Below are 17,256 nucleotides of genomic sequence, written 5' to 3' on the forward strand. Positions count from 1 at the left end.
CATCACAGTGCATGCCCATAACCCTAGGACTGAAAGGGCAAAGACAGAAAGATCGCAGGGACTCCCTGATCAGCTAGTAATAAAAAACATGGGGGGCTGGAGAGATGGCTTAGCAGTTAAGCGCTTGCCTGTGAAGCCTAAGGACCCCGGTTCGAGGCTCGGTTCCCAGGTCCCACGTTAGCCAGATGCACAAGGGGGCGCACGCGTCTGGAGTTCGTTTGCAGAGGCTGGAAGCCCTGGCGCGCCCATTCTCTCTCTCTCCCTCCATCTGTCTTTCTCTCTGTGTCTGTCACTCTCAAATAAATAAATAAATAAAAACAAGAAAAAAAAACAAACGTGGGAACTCCAGGTTAACTGTGAGACTGTCTCAAGTCAGTAAGGTGGAAAGCAACAGAGGAGTACTCCTCTTCCTCTGGGCTCCACTGTGTGCACAAGTGCATAAACCACACTGCACACACAAAAAGCCTTAATAAGGTAAGCTGGTGTATAGCCTAGATATATGCCTGAATGAAACACATTATCCCCATTGCCAAACTTGTTTTTTCTTTTTGAGACAGTGTGTTGCTATTGGCTGCCTTGACCTTCAACTCACAATCCTCTTGCCTTAGCATCTAGAGTAACAGATTTCAGTTCGTTATATTAATATATTTCTTCTCATTAGGTCACTGACGGCATTCAGAGGAGATGGCAAAGTTATGAAATTATTTGCAAAACACATAAAGGTAAGCTAGGGCCTAGAGTTCTTGGTGGAAGAGGTAACCGGTCCCTAAGGGTCACCCTCAGGCCTTAGCATTCCCTTCAGCCTCTTCTTCTCCCTGTCCTATGTCTTATTGGATGCCTTTCTTATATGACACATTTCTATGAATTTCAATTTTTTTAATTATTTCTTTTTTAGTGTTGCTAGGAATTGAACCCAGGGCCTTATGCACGCTAGACAGGTGCTTTCCCCCTGAGCTATATATCCCTGGCTTGGTTTTCTCTGGATTTCATGCCTCTTTATGCCTCCCTTCACGCACTGCAGTCACTGCTTTACCATGAACCACTCCTGAACAGAAATTGCAGCTCGATCCGGGGCTCTTTGGGAGCTTCTCAGTTTTCAATGGATATTCTCTTCTTTGCCCTGGATGCTGATCTTAAGCAAGGATAGCCTCACTGGCTTTTTACTTTCTAAACCTTGAAGTCAAATGCTTTAAAGTAACTTATGGTTACACCTCCTCAATGAATCTTTTCTTTCTTCTCTCCATCTTGAAATAGGTCCAAGAGCAAGTCAAGTTGCTGGAGAAGCACGTGGTACACCTGGGAGTGGGAACTCCAGGGAGAATTAAAGAGCTCATTAAGCAAGGTATGAAAGGGGGAAGGGATACCCCACTCAGAGCTAGAAGTTGACCTTAACCTCGAAGAGCCTAGGATGTGTTAACAAAACAAAGCAAAAAAAAAAAAAAAAAAAAAAAAAAAACTTCTGTGTTCATCTCTTAATGGAAAACTCAGCCTGCAGATATATGTAACCTTCATGGGCCACATGTGGTCAAAGATAACTGCTGAATGCATACCATGCAAAATTGCAATTTTATTTTGCCTTTTTTTTTGGAGTGGGGAGAGGATAGGGTCTCACACTAGTTCAGGCTGATCTGGAATTCACTATGGAGTCTTAAGCTGACCTCAAACTCACAGTGATCATCCTACCTTAGCCTCCTGAATGCTGGGATTAAACGTGTGCACCACCACACCTGGCAAAATTGCAAATTTAAAACTTTATGAGATTTGTGTGTGTGACCTTTTTTGTAACCTGATTGTGTGCTTCTTGGGCATGTTCTTTGTAGACAACATCATGTTGCATTTGAAAGGATTGGACATGCCTGCATGTCTCAGAAAGCAGCCCATGCGAATGCAAAGAGAAAGACAAACACAGTGGCAAACTGAAAATACATAAAAACCTCCAGCTCTCTAGAAACTAAATTTCTCACAAGGAGCCAATGGCACATAACTTATCTATATATAGCGCTTGTGATGCTTATGTGTTTGATAAGTAAAAAGTTTCCAGACAGTGAAAGAGATAATTGTGTGATATTTGGGGCTTTTTTTTTTTCTGGTTTTTCGAGGTAGGGTCTCACTCTAACTCAGGCTGACCTGGAATTCACTCTGTAGTCGCAGGGTGGCCTTGAACTCATGGCAATCCTCCTACCTCTGCCTCCCAAGTGCTGGGATTAAAGGCGTGCGCCACCATACCCAGCTTATTGTGTGATATTTTTATCTATACAATTACAGCCAGAATTTTATTGTTTTAATTTGACAGTGAAGGAGATTTACTTACTATTGAAGTCTGTGGGAAATGCAAGCAGATACAAAGAAGAAAAGATAACACACTAGAGATAATTGATAATTATGATTTTTTCATGTATTGTGATAAAACAGAGATTTTATTACATATCTCATAAATTTACAACATACTTTTTCATTTATAATAACATTCTGCTGTGACGTTATATTCCTTTGCAACTCTCTTGTGGTAGAACATTTGGGTTTTACCTAATTTTTGCAATTATACACAATACAGCAGCCATCATCTTTGCAAGTAACTAAGTTTCTAGTACTTTCTTACTGGAATATTATAGAAGGAACACTTCTTTTTGTCAAGTAAGGGTTTCAAGGTTCTATGCAAAGGTCAGTTTCATTCTAGAGGGCCTGAGCATGCTTCTTTGCCACCAGCAATGAGTTAAAGAGAAGACTGCCTATCAACCATTGTCCTTCGCAGCTTACCATTTCAATTTTAGTTTTACAAAGTGCATTTTAAACGAGAGGCATTCAGTACAAGGGGCATGAAAAAATCTTCTGGGAAGAGAGGGAAATGCTGAACAAGAAAAGGCTGGGGAGGGGGAGAAGGCTGGAGAGATGGCTTAGCGGTTAAGCGCTTGCCTGTGAAGCCTGAGGACCCTGGTTTGAAGCTCGGTTCCCCAGGTCCCACGTTAGCCAGATGAACAAGGGGGTGCACGCGTCTGGAGTTCCTTTGCAGTGGCTGGATCCCCTGGCGCGCCCATTCTCTCTATCTGCCTCTTTCTCTCTCTGTCACTCTCAAATAAATAAATAAAAATAAACAAAATTTTAAAAAAGAAAAAATGCTGAGGAACACTCTGCAGGTGAAGGAGGTCTCCTTTCACCATTGTGTGCAGCAGCAGGAGGAACTGATGTGCAAATTACAAGCTCTCCAAAGGCCGGACAGTCACCTGCTCCCCTCACAACGCCTTGTGAATCACCTGGGAAACAGAGGGGAGAGAGTCCCAAAATAGTCTACCAGCCTCATCAAAGGACAGCTGACCGAACAGGGTTCCGTCATTCATCTTGACTTCATTCTCACCTGAAAACAACTTCCTCAGTCTCTTCCTTATCCTTGTCCCTGCTCACCTCCTCAGAGTCGTGCGGACTCTGGTAAGCTCAGCTCCTCCGAGAGGCCCCTGGCCCTGAACCATGGGACCCAGCTTCTCACGTGCAGGTCAGGAGGAGACTGGGCTGGTGAGACCGAGGCCAGGGCCGGCAGAGCTCGCGAGGCCTCTGCTCTCTTTGGCCCTCCTCTCCTCTCCTATGCTCTCCTCAGCCCTCCTCAGCCCTCCTCTGCCCTCCTCTCCTCTCCTCTGCTCTCCTCGGCCCTCCTCTGCCCTCCTCTCCTCTCCTCAGCCCTCCTCTGCTCTCCTATGCTCTCCTCAGCCCTCCTCTGCCCTCCTCTCCCCTCCTCAGCCCTCCTCTGCTCTCCTCTCCTCTCTTCAGCCCTCCTCTGCTCTCCTCTGCTCTCCTCTGCCCTCCTCTGCCCTCCTCTCCTCTCCTCTGCCCTCCTCTCCTCTCCTCAGCCCTCCTCTGCCCTCCTCTCCTCTCCTCAGCCCTCCTCTGCTCTCCTCTGCTCTCCTCTGCCCTCCTCTCCTCTCCTCAGCCCTCCTCAGCCCTCCTCTGCTCTCCTCTGCCCTCCTCTCCTCTCCTATGCTCTCCTCAGCCCTCCTCTGCCCTCCTCTGCTCTCCTATGCTCTCCTCAGCCCTCCTCTCCTCTCCTCTGCCCTCCTCTGCCCTCCTCTCCTCTCCTCAGCCCTCCTCTCCTCTCCTCTGTCCTCCTCTGCCCTCCTCTGCTCTCCTCAGCCCTCCTCTGCCCTCCTCTGCCCTCCTCTCCTCTCCTCAGCCCTCCTCTGCCCTCCTCTGCCCTCCTCTGCCCTCCTCTGCTCTCCTCTCCTCTCCTCAGCCCTCCTCTGCTCTCCTCTGCTCTCTTCAGCCCTCCTCTCCTCTCCTATGCTCTCCTCAGCCCTCCTCTCCTCTCCTATGCTCTCCTCAGCCCTCCTCTCCTCTCCTATGCTCTCCTCAGCCCTCCTCAGCCCTCCTCTCCTCTCCTATGCTCTCCTCAGCCCTCCTCTGCCCTCCTCTCCTCTCCTCAGCCCTCCTCTGCTCTCCTCTGCCCTCCTCTGCCCTCCTCTGCCCTCCTCTCCTCTCCTCAGCCCTCCTCTGCTCTCCTCTGCTCTCTTCAGCCCTCCTCTCCTCTCCTCTGCTCTCTTCAGCCCTCCTCTCCTCTCCTATGCTCTCCTCAGCCCTCCTCTCCTCTCCTATGCTCTCCTCTGCTCTCCTCTGCTCTCCTCTACCCTCCTCAGCCCTCCTCTGCTCTCCTCTGCTCTCCTCAGCCCTCCTCTGCTCTCCTCAGCCCTCCTTGGTTCTCCTCAGCCCTCCTCTGCTCTCCTCTCCTCTCCTCAGCCCTCCTCAGCCCTCCTCTGCTCTCCTCTCCTCTCCTCAGCCCTCCTCTGCTCTCCTCTGCTCTCCTCTGCTCTCCTCAGCCCTCCTCTCCTCTCCTCAGCCCTCCTCTGCTCTCCTCTGCTCTCCTCTGCTCTCCTCAGCCCTCCTCTGCTCTCCTCAGCCCTCCTTGGTTCTCCTCAGCCCTCCTCTGCTCTCCTCTCCTCTCCTCAGCCCTCCTCAGCCCTCCTCTGCTCTCCTCTCCTCTCCTCAGCCCTCCTCAGCCCTCCTCTGCTCTCCTCTGTTCTCTTCTGCCCTCCTCTCCTCTCCTCAGCCCTCCTCTGCTCTCCTCTGCTCTCCTCAGCCCTCCTTGGTTCTCCTCAGCCCTCCTCGGGAGCCGTGAGTGAGCAGGCTGTGGAGGGCAAGGCCCAGAGGGCCGCTCTTGTTTTCCACCAGGCTTAACGCGCAGAGATGAGTCACTGCGTGACGGGACGGTGAGCCAGGCGAGAAGCAAGCAGGAGAAGGGAACGCATTTTGAAAAGCTTATGTCATGACTTCTCCACTCTAGTAGCTCTGTCACTCTCTTTCAGGTGCCCTTCATTTGAACCCATTAAAGTATCTGGTGTTTGACTGGAACTGGAGAGATCAGAAGTTGAGGAGAATGATGGACATTCCTGAGGTACTATGTAATCAGCAACTGCCCTTATCTCTCTCTCTCTCTCTCTCTCTCTCTCTCTCTCTCTCTCTCTCAAGAGAGAGATTTTTTTTTTTTTTCAATTTTAACTTCAGTCCAAACATAGTAATAAAGTCTTTTTCTGTGGGGATCCAGCACATTGTAGTTTTTGAAATTTCTAGCTTTCAACTCTAAGGTAACTATTACAAAACCATCTCAGTCCCTCCCATGTAACTGTACCCTTGTCCTGCGCATTATGGGAGTCAGCTTTGCTGCTCACTGAACGAACGTGGCCCCGCCCCGCCCTCCGAGGACCGCATCTGCACTTTAACAAACTGCAAGACCTGAAGGACTGGGCCCTTCTCTGTGCCTCTCCTTGTAGACACGGTCACCTTGGCCTTTCGTTCTTGAGTTTACCTTTTAGGAGGGGGCCAGAAATTGCCCTCAGTGTCAGCTTGTCCACATCCTAAAACCTACTTACTTAATTTACAAACGTATTTGGGGTTTATATGGAAAGGAGGTTTTGTTTGTTTGTTTGTTTGTTTGTTGTCAAAATGGACTCAATGGGAATGATGGAATGCCTTTGTGGGTACAATATTAGCTCATTATATATCATGAAAATAGTTCCTAGTCATCATAATGTGAAAATTTTATTTCGTTACCCACTATGTTGCTATGGGATCAGTTTTTGATCTAGTCTGGCATTTTAAAGTAGCTGTTAAGGAAAAGGAGAGGAGATATATATATATATATATATATATATATATATATATATATATAAAATATATATAGTAATAAATGAGGCCACCCATAACCCATCAGTAGTAAATCAGGGCAGTAACTGTCAAAGAGGTTTGGAATTGCTCTTCTAAACATGGTGGATGAATTAATTTACCACTAATAGCTGCTTTCCCAGAGTGGCCAAATCTAATTATAACTGACTGACATTAAACATCAGTTCAGGTTAAGAGTGAATTTGCTCAGTTCACTGTGTACATGCACACGCGCGCGCGCACACACACACACACACACACACAGAGCCATCTGCTCTGTCCCTTGAATAGGCGGGTTTTAGCAGTGGCTTAACAAACTTCATGTCAGCCACGCCAGGCCAGAGTTGATGGTTTTCATTATTAATGGTAAATCTGAATAATCAATCCATGTTCTGACTAAAATAGTAAGGAATAATGGCAGTAGTCATCATCACCATTATTACGTTCCTGCCATTAGCAGTAATTGTAAAGCAGTTGAATCTTGTATGGGGAACTTTTATGTAATCTGGGTTATAGAAATTACACCTTCCATTCTATAAACATTTTTCTGGCATATTATTTTGGATGGATATAGATGAAATTGACATTTTATATTTACCTCTTCCTTTACTTACAACTTTCAACTCTGAGTCAAACATGGGTCAGGACTTTTGCCCTCTCTGGCTCTGTCCCATGAACCCAGTTATTTTGTTCACCATGACCATGTTGCTCGATCATAACTGTTTTTTGTTGTTTTGGTTTTTTTCTCTCATTTAGATAAGAAAGGAGGTTTTTGAACTTCTAGACATGGGAGTACTCAGTCTATGCAAGTCAGAATCCTTGAAGCTTGGCCTTTTCTAAGCCTGGGTCCTGATGAAAATTCCAGTACTCACAGAGGAATGTAATGTTGCTGGTACATTACGAGCACTCAGTCAAGATCAGCTGTCACCATAGTGTGTTGACTGCATCACCATGTGGATCACTGGGAATGTTTGCTGTGGATTGATTCTCTGACACAAATAAATGTGTCCTTTGGCCAACACCCTCAATAAAGAATCACTTCCTTGTATGTGTGTGTGCGTGTTTGTGGAGCACACTGAGTTTATCTCATGCCACCTGGCCTCTGCTGAGATGATGCCTGAAACAAGTGACCTGAAGCCAGCCACTTCCCTCTCTAAGCCTCAGTCCCATAGGCTGTGAAATGGAAATGCTGTCTCACAGGGTGGCTGAGTCCCCATGGAGCAGATCTGAGGATGATAAAGCTTGGTCCCAGCCTGTAGTGTGGCCACAGTAGACAGAGCCATACCTGCATGCGGCACTTTGTAACCACAGAAAAGACAAGAAAACTACAACTATTTCATTCACTTATATATTTATAGTTAAGCACCTACTGTGAATTAATTTCAGATGTATGCAATATTGTAAAACTAAAACAGAATCCCCATGTCCCCTTGTTCACATATTCCCAATGTTTCTTTAATAGAGTTTTTTTTTTTAATTTTTTGTTCATTTTTATTTATTTGAGAGCAACAGAGAAAGAGGCCGATAGAGAGAGAGAGAATGGGCACACCAGGGTTTCCAGCCACTGCAAACGAACTCCAGACACGTGTGCCCCTTGTGCATCTAGCTAACGTGGGTCCTGGGGAATTGAGCCTTGTACCGGGGTCCTTAGGCTTCAAAGGCAAGCGCTTAACCACTAAGCCATCTCTCCAGCCCTAAGAATAGAGGTTTGGTTTTTTTAAAAAAATTATTTATTTATTTGAGAGAGAGAGGCAGATAGAGAGAAAGAGAGAATGGATGTGACAGGGCCTCTAGCCACTGCAAACAAACTCCAGATGCATGTGCCCCCTTCTGCATCTGGTTTACATGGGTCCTGGGGAATTGAACCAGGGTCCTTAGGCTTTGCAGGCAAATGCCTTAACCACTAAGCCATTTACCAAGCATCCCAATGTTTTTTTTTTTTTCTTAATGTCTATAATCGTGATACAGGTACCAAAGCTATGAAATCCACATCAGTACAGTACAGTTACCTATAGATGTTATTCAGATTTTACAAGTGTCTTTGCTGACTTTTTCTAGTCTACAATCTAGTATAAGATCCCATATTATACTTAGTTATGGTGACAGTTCTCATTCTTTCTTTCTCTCAAATGAATTTCATACCCATGCTCCTATAAGTGAGCCCAGTAAATTCACTGGTTCACCAAGCTAGACTTCAGTGGAGTTGTTATTCAGTCTGTCATTGACCTATCTTTCCAGAAAAAGTACATGCACAAGAAGACTATCCTGCTGAGCATCGTGGCACACGCCTTTAATCCCAGCACTTGGGAGGCAGAGGTAGGAGGATCGCAATGAGTTTGAGGCCACCCTGATACTACATAGTGAATTCCAGGTCAGCCTGAGCTAGAGTGAGACCGTACCTCGAAAAAACAAAAAAGAAGAACAAGAAGAAGAAGACTGTCCTATGGTTAAGGAAAAATGAAAGCAAGGATTAAAAAAAATAAAATAAAACTCCAAGCTAGAGAGATGGCTTAGCATTTAAGGTGCATGCCTGTGAAGCCTAAGGACCCTGGTTCGATTCTCCAGGTCCCATATTACCCAGATGCACAAGGGGGCACATGCAACTGGAGTTTATTTGCAGCGGCTAGAGGCCCTGGCACACCCATTGTCGCTCTCTTTCTCTCCCTCCTCCTCTCTCTGTCTCTAAATAATTAAAAATAAAATCTTTTTTTAAAAAAAACTCAGATTTCTACTACAAAAACTAACAGTAAATGCATTCCAGAACAATGTTTCTCACATATAATTCTGCCTCAGTGAACATTTGCAATTTCTGAAATTATGTTTGGCTTCCACACACAACTGGAGTAGGAAGAACATACTACTTGTATCTAGTGGAAGGTGTGACATTTAACTGGTAGTATCCAGGGATGCTGATAATTGTTATAGGCTATACAATATGTGTGTGTGTGTGTGTGTGTGTGTGTGTGTGTGTTGTTAGGAAATTTGCTTATTAAGGAACAAGCATAGGAAATATATTTGCAAACATAAAGTAGTGTTATATAGAAGAGATAAACATAAAATATGTATCTTCTTATCTCTCAAGAATATTGCCCCATAAGGGGCTGGGAAAAATGCTCAGTGGTTAAGTGCTTGCTTGCAAAGCCTGGATTCAATTCCCCAGTACCCACATTAAAGCCAGACACACTCTCACACATGTTCTCTCTCTTTCTCTTTTCTCATAAATAATTTTTTTTTAATTTTTATTTATTTATTTATTTGAGAGTGACAGACACAGAGAGAAAGACAGATAGAGGGAGAGAGAGAGAATGGGCGCGCCAGGGCTTCCAGCCACTGCAAACGAACTCCAGATGCGTGCGCCTCCTTGTGCATCTGGCTAACGTGGGACCTGGGGAACCGAGCCTCGAACCGGGGTCCTTAGGCTTCACAGGCAAGCGCTTAACCTCTAAGCCATCTCTCCAGCCCAAATAAACTATCTTTTAAAAAGAATATTGCACCAGTTGACTGCCTGTGATAACTAATTTTTTCTAATTTTTTTAATTAATTAATTTATTTATTTATTTGAGAGTGACAGACACAGAGAGAAAGACAGATAGAGGGAGAGAGAATGGGCACGCCAGGGCTTCCAGCCTCTGCAAACGAACTCCAGACGCGTGTGCCCCCTTGTGCATCTGGCTAACGTGGGACCTGGGGAACCGAGCCTCGAACCGGGGTCCTTAGGCTTCACAGGCAAGCGCTTAGCCGCTAAGCCATCTCTCCAGCCCCGTGATAAGTAATTTTAACTTGTCCACTTGACCAGGTTTCAGAGTGCTCAGAGAGTGGGTAAGGCATTATTCTGGCAGTGTCTGTGGGCATGTTTTTTAATAAGAGTAACAACAAAATTGATGGACTCAAGTAAAGAAAATTACCCTCCATAATATGAGTGGGCCTTTTGCCTTCATTTAAAGGCCTGAATAGAACCAAAGGCTGACCCTCCCCCAACTAAGAGAATTCTTCTGCCTGGCTGTTTTTAACAGAACAGCTAGTCCTTCCTGAGCCTCCTGGGACGGTAGACTCTACAGATCTTGGACTTAGCCTCTGTAGCTGTGTGAGCCAATTCCTTACAATCTGTACATACATAATCTATTGATTCTGTACTCTGAAGAACCAGGATTAATACAGCCTGTAATTTTCCTTTTTTGCTTGGGATCTTTTAGTTTGGGATCTTGTTTTGTAAAAGCCTAAGAAATACTGCTCTTGTTGATTTGTTACAACAATAACCATCTTACTAGATACTACCTATAGAATAAACTAACTTAATATTGGAACAGGTACATTAATCACAATCATGCCTGATATTCTGTGAGCCAATCCTGCACATACACTCTAATCTCATATTGCTGACTTTTTAATTAATTTATTTATTTTTGTGTGTTTTTTCGAGGTAGGGTCTCACTCTAGTCCAGGCCGACCTGGTATTCACTATGTACCCTCTGGGTGGCCTGATCCTCCCACCTCTGCCTCCTGAGTGTTGGGATTAAAGGTGTGCACCACTACGCCTGGCTTCATGTTGCTGAGTTTGTTGTTTTTTTTTTTTTTAAGATTTTTATTTTTATTTATTTATTTGAGAACATCAGACAGAGAAAGGGGCAGATATATAGAGAGAGAATGGGCATGCCAGGGCCTCCAGCCTCTGCAAACGAACTCCAGATGCGTGCGCCCCCTTGTGCATCTGGCTAATGTGGGTCCTGGGGAATCGAGCCTCAAACCGGGGTCCTTAGGCTTCACAGGCAAGCACTTAACTGCTAAGCCATTTCTCCAGCCCCATGTTGCTGTTTTAAACAAAGCTCTTAATATCCGGTTTATTTAGTAAAACAGAAGGATGTTAACTAGAAGTATTCCCTACATCACTTCTCTTCAAACTAGCATGACAGCTATACTAGTCACCGCCTCCAAATCAGATTCAAATAACTTGCTGGAAATTTCTCATGAAGATTTTGTTGGTTTTTGTCTGTGAATTTCACCAGTACAAAGATTTTGGCACTATAAAGTCATCACCTCCTTTGGCGTAAAAATAGTCCAGCATGGCTTCTCTGATTAACATTTAGTTAAAAGGGAAGATTTAGAAACACATGTGCTCCTGCTGTAGAAAACACTAACTGTGTCTTTAATGCCAGTTTTTAAAGGAGTAATCATGTTAACAGCCTAAGGATTGAATCCTATCAAGGGAGATACAATCCCAAAACCAAACCTCACCGTATTACAAGGTTGAATACCCAACTGGTTACCCTTCTCTAGCCTCACATGGGCTACTCCAAAGAGTATTTTTTTTTAATTTTATTTATTTATTTATTTGAGAGCGACAGACACAGAGAGAGAAAGACAGATAGAGGGAGAGAGAGAATGGGCGCGCCAGGGCTTCCAGCCTCTGCAAACGAACTCCAGACACGTGCGCCCCCTTGTGCATCTGGCTAACGTGGGACCTGGGGAACCGAGCCTCGAACTGGGGTCCTTAGGCTTCACAGGCAAGTGCTTAACCGCTAAGCCATCTCTCCAGCCCCCAAAGAGTATTCTTGAGAGCACTTAGGAGGTGTTTTAATCACATTTTCTTTTAAACTTTTCATTTGTTTTTATTTATTTAAGAGAGAGAGAAAGAAAGAAGCAGAGAGAGAGAGATTGGGCTCATCAGCGGCTCCAGCCACTGCAAATGAACTCCAGATGCATGTGCCACCTTGTGTATCTGGCTTACATGAGTCCTGGGGAATCAAACCAAGGTTCTTTGGCTTTGCAGGCAAGCACCTTAACCACTAAGCCATCTCTCCAGCCCATTAATCTACATTTTCTATCAGTCTTTCTTGTGGAATAAAAAAAAAAAATGGAAGCTGCCAAGATAAAACATGCTGTAATTCCTTGTTCCTCCCTCCCTCGTCACTAATGGGACAGTTGTAAAGCCAGCATTTTTCCAACCTAATTTATATTCACATTAGGTCACAGCCACATTTGGGAAAAGCTGAGTCCTAACTTACTGTATTAATTTCCAAAGACTTAATAAGTTGCTAAAGATAGACTCAGGAAGGGTTTTCCTTCGCTTAGTCAACAAATGACACTGCTTCCCAGTCTTACCAGACCCTGGGTCTGACAGATCTTGCAGAAAACTCTTGTAAGTATGGCATTTAGCAAAACAGGCTTTTTGAGCCTAAGTAAAACAAACCTAGCAACGACTGACTGAAGAAAACTGTGCTTTTTGTGAATAACAGGTTAATCAGTGAGTCTAAGACAAATTACTTCACACCCTCAAAGGAAGATTCATGTAGTTTTTCATTTAACAAGAGCGTCCTGTGGTATTTCTGTGACTAAGAACTTTCTAAATGTGGGCCTGGAGAGAGAGCTCAGCAGTTATAGGTGCTTGCTTGCAAAGCCTACCAGCCTGAGTTTCAATTCCCCAGTACCCATGTAAAGCCAAATAGATGCACAAAATAGTGCATGCATCTGGAGTTCATTTGCAGCAGCAAGAGACCCATCCTCTCTCTCCTTGCAAATAAATAAAAATGTTCAAGAAAAAGCTATTCTAAATGCCCCCCCAAAATATCTGTGAACCACCTGCAGGACTGAAATGGAGTTGATACCTGAGCAAAACCTGTCCAGACTGCCAGAAAACAGTGCCTTGAAACAGCAAATGCTGCCCGCACACAAGCTGAAGTTCTCCATCACGACAGTCCTCTCTATCTATATTGCCACAGGAGTCTTCTGCATTGCTGTGGGTACCATCCTTCTATTTTCTGCAAAGAACATCAGGGAAATCGAGGTTTGTCCGATTATATATATATATATATATATATATATATATATTATATTTTATGTATAAATATCTACTCGTATATAATTATATAAATATTATAATTTAAATATATTTTTAAAATTTTATTTATTTGTTTATTTGAGAGAGAGAGAATGAGTGCACCAGGGCCTCCAGGCACTGCAAATGAACTCCAGACACGTGGTCCCCTTGTGCATCTGGCTTACGTGGGTCCTGGAGAGTTGAACCAGGATCCTTTTGCTTTGCAGGCAAATGCCTTAACCACTAAGTCATCTCTCCAACCCCAATCTTTTTTTTTTTTTTTTTTGGTTTTTCGAGGTAGGGTCTCACTATAGCTCAGGCTGCCCTGGAATTTACGATGTAGTCTCAGGGTGGCCTCAAACTCACAGCAATCCTCCTACCTCTGCCTCCCGACTGCTGGGATTAAAGGTGTGCGCCACCATGCCCAGCTTCCAATCTTATATTTTTAACGAAACTTCCAAACTTGTTCAGCTTTGAGACTATAAATGAAAATGGGGAAGGGGCTGGGGTGATGGCTCAGTGGTTAAAGGCACTTGCTTGCAAAGCCTGATGGCCTGGGTCTGATTCCCCAGTACCCACATAAAAACCAGGTATACAAAATGGTGAGTGGAGCTCATTTGCAGTGGCAAGAGGCCCTTCTGTGCCCATCTTCTCTCTTACTCTCTTTGTCTCAAATAAATAAAAATATTTTAAAATAATGGTCTGTTTGAGAACATAGCCCCTAAATAGGAAACTAACTGATGCCCGGAGCACGTTCCTTTCTACTGGCAAGAATGCAGATCATGACATAGCCCCCGTGTGGTGGCCTTATCCATGCTTCTTCCCCCTTGGGGGTAGTCATTCATGCTGATGACTTGTGTACAAGGGCCTGGCCAAGTCAAAGGACTGCCAGACACCAAAATCATATTTTGAACATAGAGCCAAAAATAAATCTCTTCAGTTAAATGCACACACACACACACACACATCTACACATTTTTACATTTCATTCTTGTGCAATTAATGTGATGGTTGTAAGAATTACTAAGTACAGTGTGCTATTTCAGTGTGTACTGAGCAAATCAAGTAAAATGAGATTGCTCTCTTCTTATCAGGTCTTTGTTTAAAGACTTCTAGCTCCTCCTAGACAGTCATAAACTATCTGGTATGTTACTATGAACTGCAGTCACACTACTATGGAACACAGAATTATTTGTCCTGCCTGTGTTTTGGTATTATCTAACCACCTTCGATCCTTCTTCCCCTCTATGCTTCCTTGACCCTAGTTAATTAGTACTCTCCTTTCAGATGTACTGTTTCAGTTGGATCATACAACACCTGTCATTCTGTGTCTGGTTTATTTCGTTTAACCTAATAATTCTCCAGTTCCATCCAAAATGACAAGATTACAATGAGTGAATCATGTTCCACTGTAGATACACCACATTGCCTTGATTCATCTGTCACAGATTACTCTGTATCTTGGCTATTATGAACAGTACTGCAAAGAACAAAAATGGGAATACAGGGACGAGCGGTGGCTTAGTGGTTAAGGCACTTGCCGGCAAAGACAAAGGACCCAGGTTCCATTCCCCAGTACCCACATAAAGCCAGGTGCATAAGGTGGCACACGCACCTGGAGTTTGTTTCCAGTGGCTAGGAGGCCCTGGCGCACCCATTCTCATTCTTTCTCTCTCTCTTTCCCTTCCTCCCTCTCTGTCCCTTTCTCAAATAAATAAAATGTTTTTTAAAAACACCAAGCCAGCACAGGCCTTTAATCCCAGCACTTGGGAGGGGGAGGATCACCGTGAGTTTGAGGCCACCTGAGACTACATAGTGAATTCCAGGTCAGCCTGAGCTAGAGCGAGACCCTACCTCAAAAAAAGCAACATAGAAATTACTCAAAAGTTATTTGGTATTAAGCATTTCTTCTAATTCTATTAAGATGGAATCTAGTTCCCTTTTTTTTAATTGTTGTTTTGTTTTGTTTTGGATTTTTGGTCTTTCTGTGGGTTTTTTGTTGTTGTTATTGTTGTGCTGTGGACCAAACGCAGGGCCTTGTGCTTGCTAGACAAGTGTTCATCCACTGAGCGAAATCCTCAACTCCAGACATTGAATCTATGCAATACAATGCCTTCTGGCCCCGTGACCTCACAGACAGAGGAAGTGTCCCATGAAATATTCTGACCAACAGAATGTGGATCCTGGAGATAGCAAGTATTTCGTTCAAGATCGGAATTTGGCCCAACTGGAGGCCAGCTTCCTCAGTGGCTACTCAGTGTGCTTCCAGTTAGCATGAAGCCTTCTTCTTTAATGCTTTTTTATACATTACAACATACAAACGTAAGTTCGTTTCACAATAGTTCAAGCCACGCTGTGTATGTAAAATACGGCTTTAGTCTGGAGTGAGGTGGGTACCCTATCTGCACGTCACCCTCTTGCTTCATGGCTGTGAGTGGCTCTACAAAGATTTCAAAGTTTATTCTGTTCGCCCAAAGATTTCTATACCCCATGGGACATTACTGAGCACATAGTGACTCTGGCCTCTCAGATCCTCCACGCTCAGCTCACTGCTCCTCACCAGAGGGAAACGCAGCAGTGGCCCACGGCAGCTGTCCCCAGAGAGCAGTGACAGGACAGAGTGGCCGTCGCTGGCCTGCCCCTCCTCTCTTCTTCCCAGAAAGGGGTGCCTACTCGCTCGCAGGAGCTGCCCATTTGGGACCATGATTCTTTTTAAAAGAATTCACTGGAGCTGGAGAGATGGCTGAGTGGTTAAAGCACTTGCCTGCAAAGCCAAAGGACCCAGGTTCAACTCCCCAGGACCCACATAAGCCAGATGCACAAGGTGGTGCACACATCTGGAATTCGTTTGCAGTGGCTAGAGACCCTGGCACACAAATTCTCTCTCTCTCTCTCTCTCTCTCTCTCTCTGTCCCCCTGACTATTTCTGTCTCTCAAATAAATAAATAAATATATTTTTTATTTATTTACTTATTTATTTGAGAGTGACAGACACAGAGAGAAAGACAGATAGAGGGAGAGAGAGAGAATGGGTGCTCCAGGGCTTCCAGCCTCTGCAAACGAACTCCAGATGCGTGCGTCCCCTTGTGCATCTGGCTAACGTGGGACCTGGGGAACCGAGCCTCGAACCGGGGTCCTTAGGCTTCACAGGCAAGCGCTTAACCACTAAGCCATCTCTCCAGCCCTAAATAAATATATTTTTTAAAGAATTTATTAGACCATTTTTTTTTAACAGAAGTTAACTTTTAAAAAACAAAACACAGGCTGAAGACATGGTTTAGGACGGTTAAGGCATTTGTCGGTGAAGCCTAAGGACGCAGATTTGATTCCCCAGTATCTAAATAAGCCAGATGCACAGGTGTTGCATGTGTCTGGAGTTGGTTTGTGGTGGATAGAGGCCCTGGCACACCCATTCTCTCTCTCATTCGCTTTCTCTCTCTATCCATCTGCCTGTCTCTCTTAAATATCTAAATAAATTATTAAAAATCTTTAGAAAGTGCAGGCTGGAGAGATGGCTTAGCAATTAAAGTGCTTGTCTCAGCACCTAAGGACCCAGGTTTGATTCCCCACTATCTACATACGCCAGATACACATAGAATTTGTTTGCAGTGGCTAGAGGCCCTGGGATAACCATTCTCCCCCTCCCTCTCTCTCTTTCTCTCTCTGTCTGCCTTTGTCTCTTTTTTTGTTTGTTTGTTTTGGGGTTTTTTTGTTTATTTTTATTTATTTGAGAGGGACAGAGAGTGAGAAAGAGGCAGAGAGCGAGAGAGAGAATGGGCACGCCAGGGCTTCCAGCCACTGCAAACGAACTCCAGACGCGTGCGCCCCCTTGTGCATCTGGCTAACGTGGGTCCTGGGGAATCGAGCCTCGAACTGGGGTCCTTAGGCTTCACAGGCAAGCGCTTAACTGCTAAGCCATCTCTCCAGCCTGTGTCTCTCTTGTAAATAAGTAAAGAGATAAATAAATAAAATCGTAAAAAATGAAAACAAAGTGCAGGCTGGAGAGGTGGCTTAGCATTTAAGGTGCTTGCCTATGAAGCCTAAGGACCCAGGTTAGATTTCTCAGTATCCATGTCAGCCAGATGCACATGGTGGCACATGCGTCTGGAGTTCCTTTGCAGTGGCTAGACTCTGGCACTCACATCTTCTCTCTCTCTCTCTCTCTCCATATATATATATATATATATATAACATTAAAACAATAAACAAAGTGCAACACTTTTTAAAAGTAGAATTGTTCCATATACATCAATAACCTTATTTAGACATGCCGATTTTTCTATTTGGTCATTTTTAGTAAC

The 17,256-nt window shown here is 44.4% G+C and overlaps 2 protein-coding genes across 2 annotated transcripts in view; both read left to right on the forward strand.

Annotated features, from left to right (window-relative positions):
* Positions 1-7,189, forward strand: part of Cmss1 (cms1 ribosomal small subunit homolog) — a 361,859-nt gene extending 354,670 nt beyond the window's left edge. Inside the window, exons 7-10 of the mRNA XM_045146713.1 lie at positions 662-722; positions 1,255-1,342; positions 5,286-5,374; positions 6,898-7,189. Coding sequence (XP_045002648.1) covers positions 662-722; positions 1,255-1,342; positions 5,286-5,374; positions 6,898-6,981 — 322 coding nt within the window. The 3' untranslated portion in view covers positions 6,982-7,189. The remainder of the gene's footprint in view (positions 1-661; positions 723-1,254; positions 1,343-5,285; positions 5,375-6,897) is intronic.
* A 5,541-nt stretch (positions 7,190-12,730) lies between these two features.
* The window catches only part of LOC101600656 (cell cycle control protein 50C-like), a 32,900-nt gene continuing 28,374 nt past the window's right edge, over positions 12,731-17,256 (forward strand). Inside the window, exon 1 of the mRNA XM_045148410.1 lies at positions 12,731-12,922. Within this exon, the coding sequence (XP_045004345.1) occupies positions 12,731-12,922 (192 nt within the window). The remainder of the gene's footprint in view (positions 12,923-17,256) is intronic.

This window comes from Jaculus jaculus, chromosome 4, assembly GCF_020740685.1.
Source record: "Jaculus jaculus isolate mJacJac1 chromosome 4, mJacJac1.mat.Y.cur, whole genome shotgun sequence".
Lineage (NCBI taxonomy): Eukaryota > Metazoa > Chordata > Mammalia > Rodentia > Dipodidae > Jaculus > Jaculus jaculus.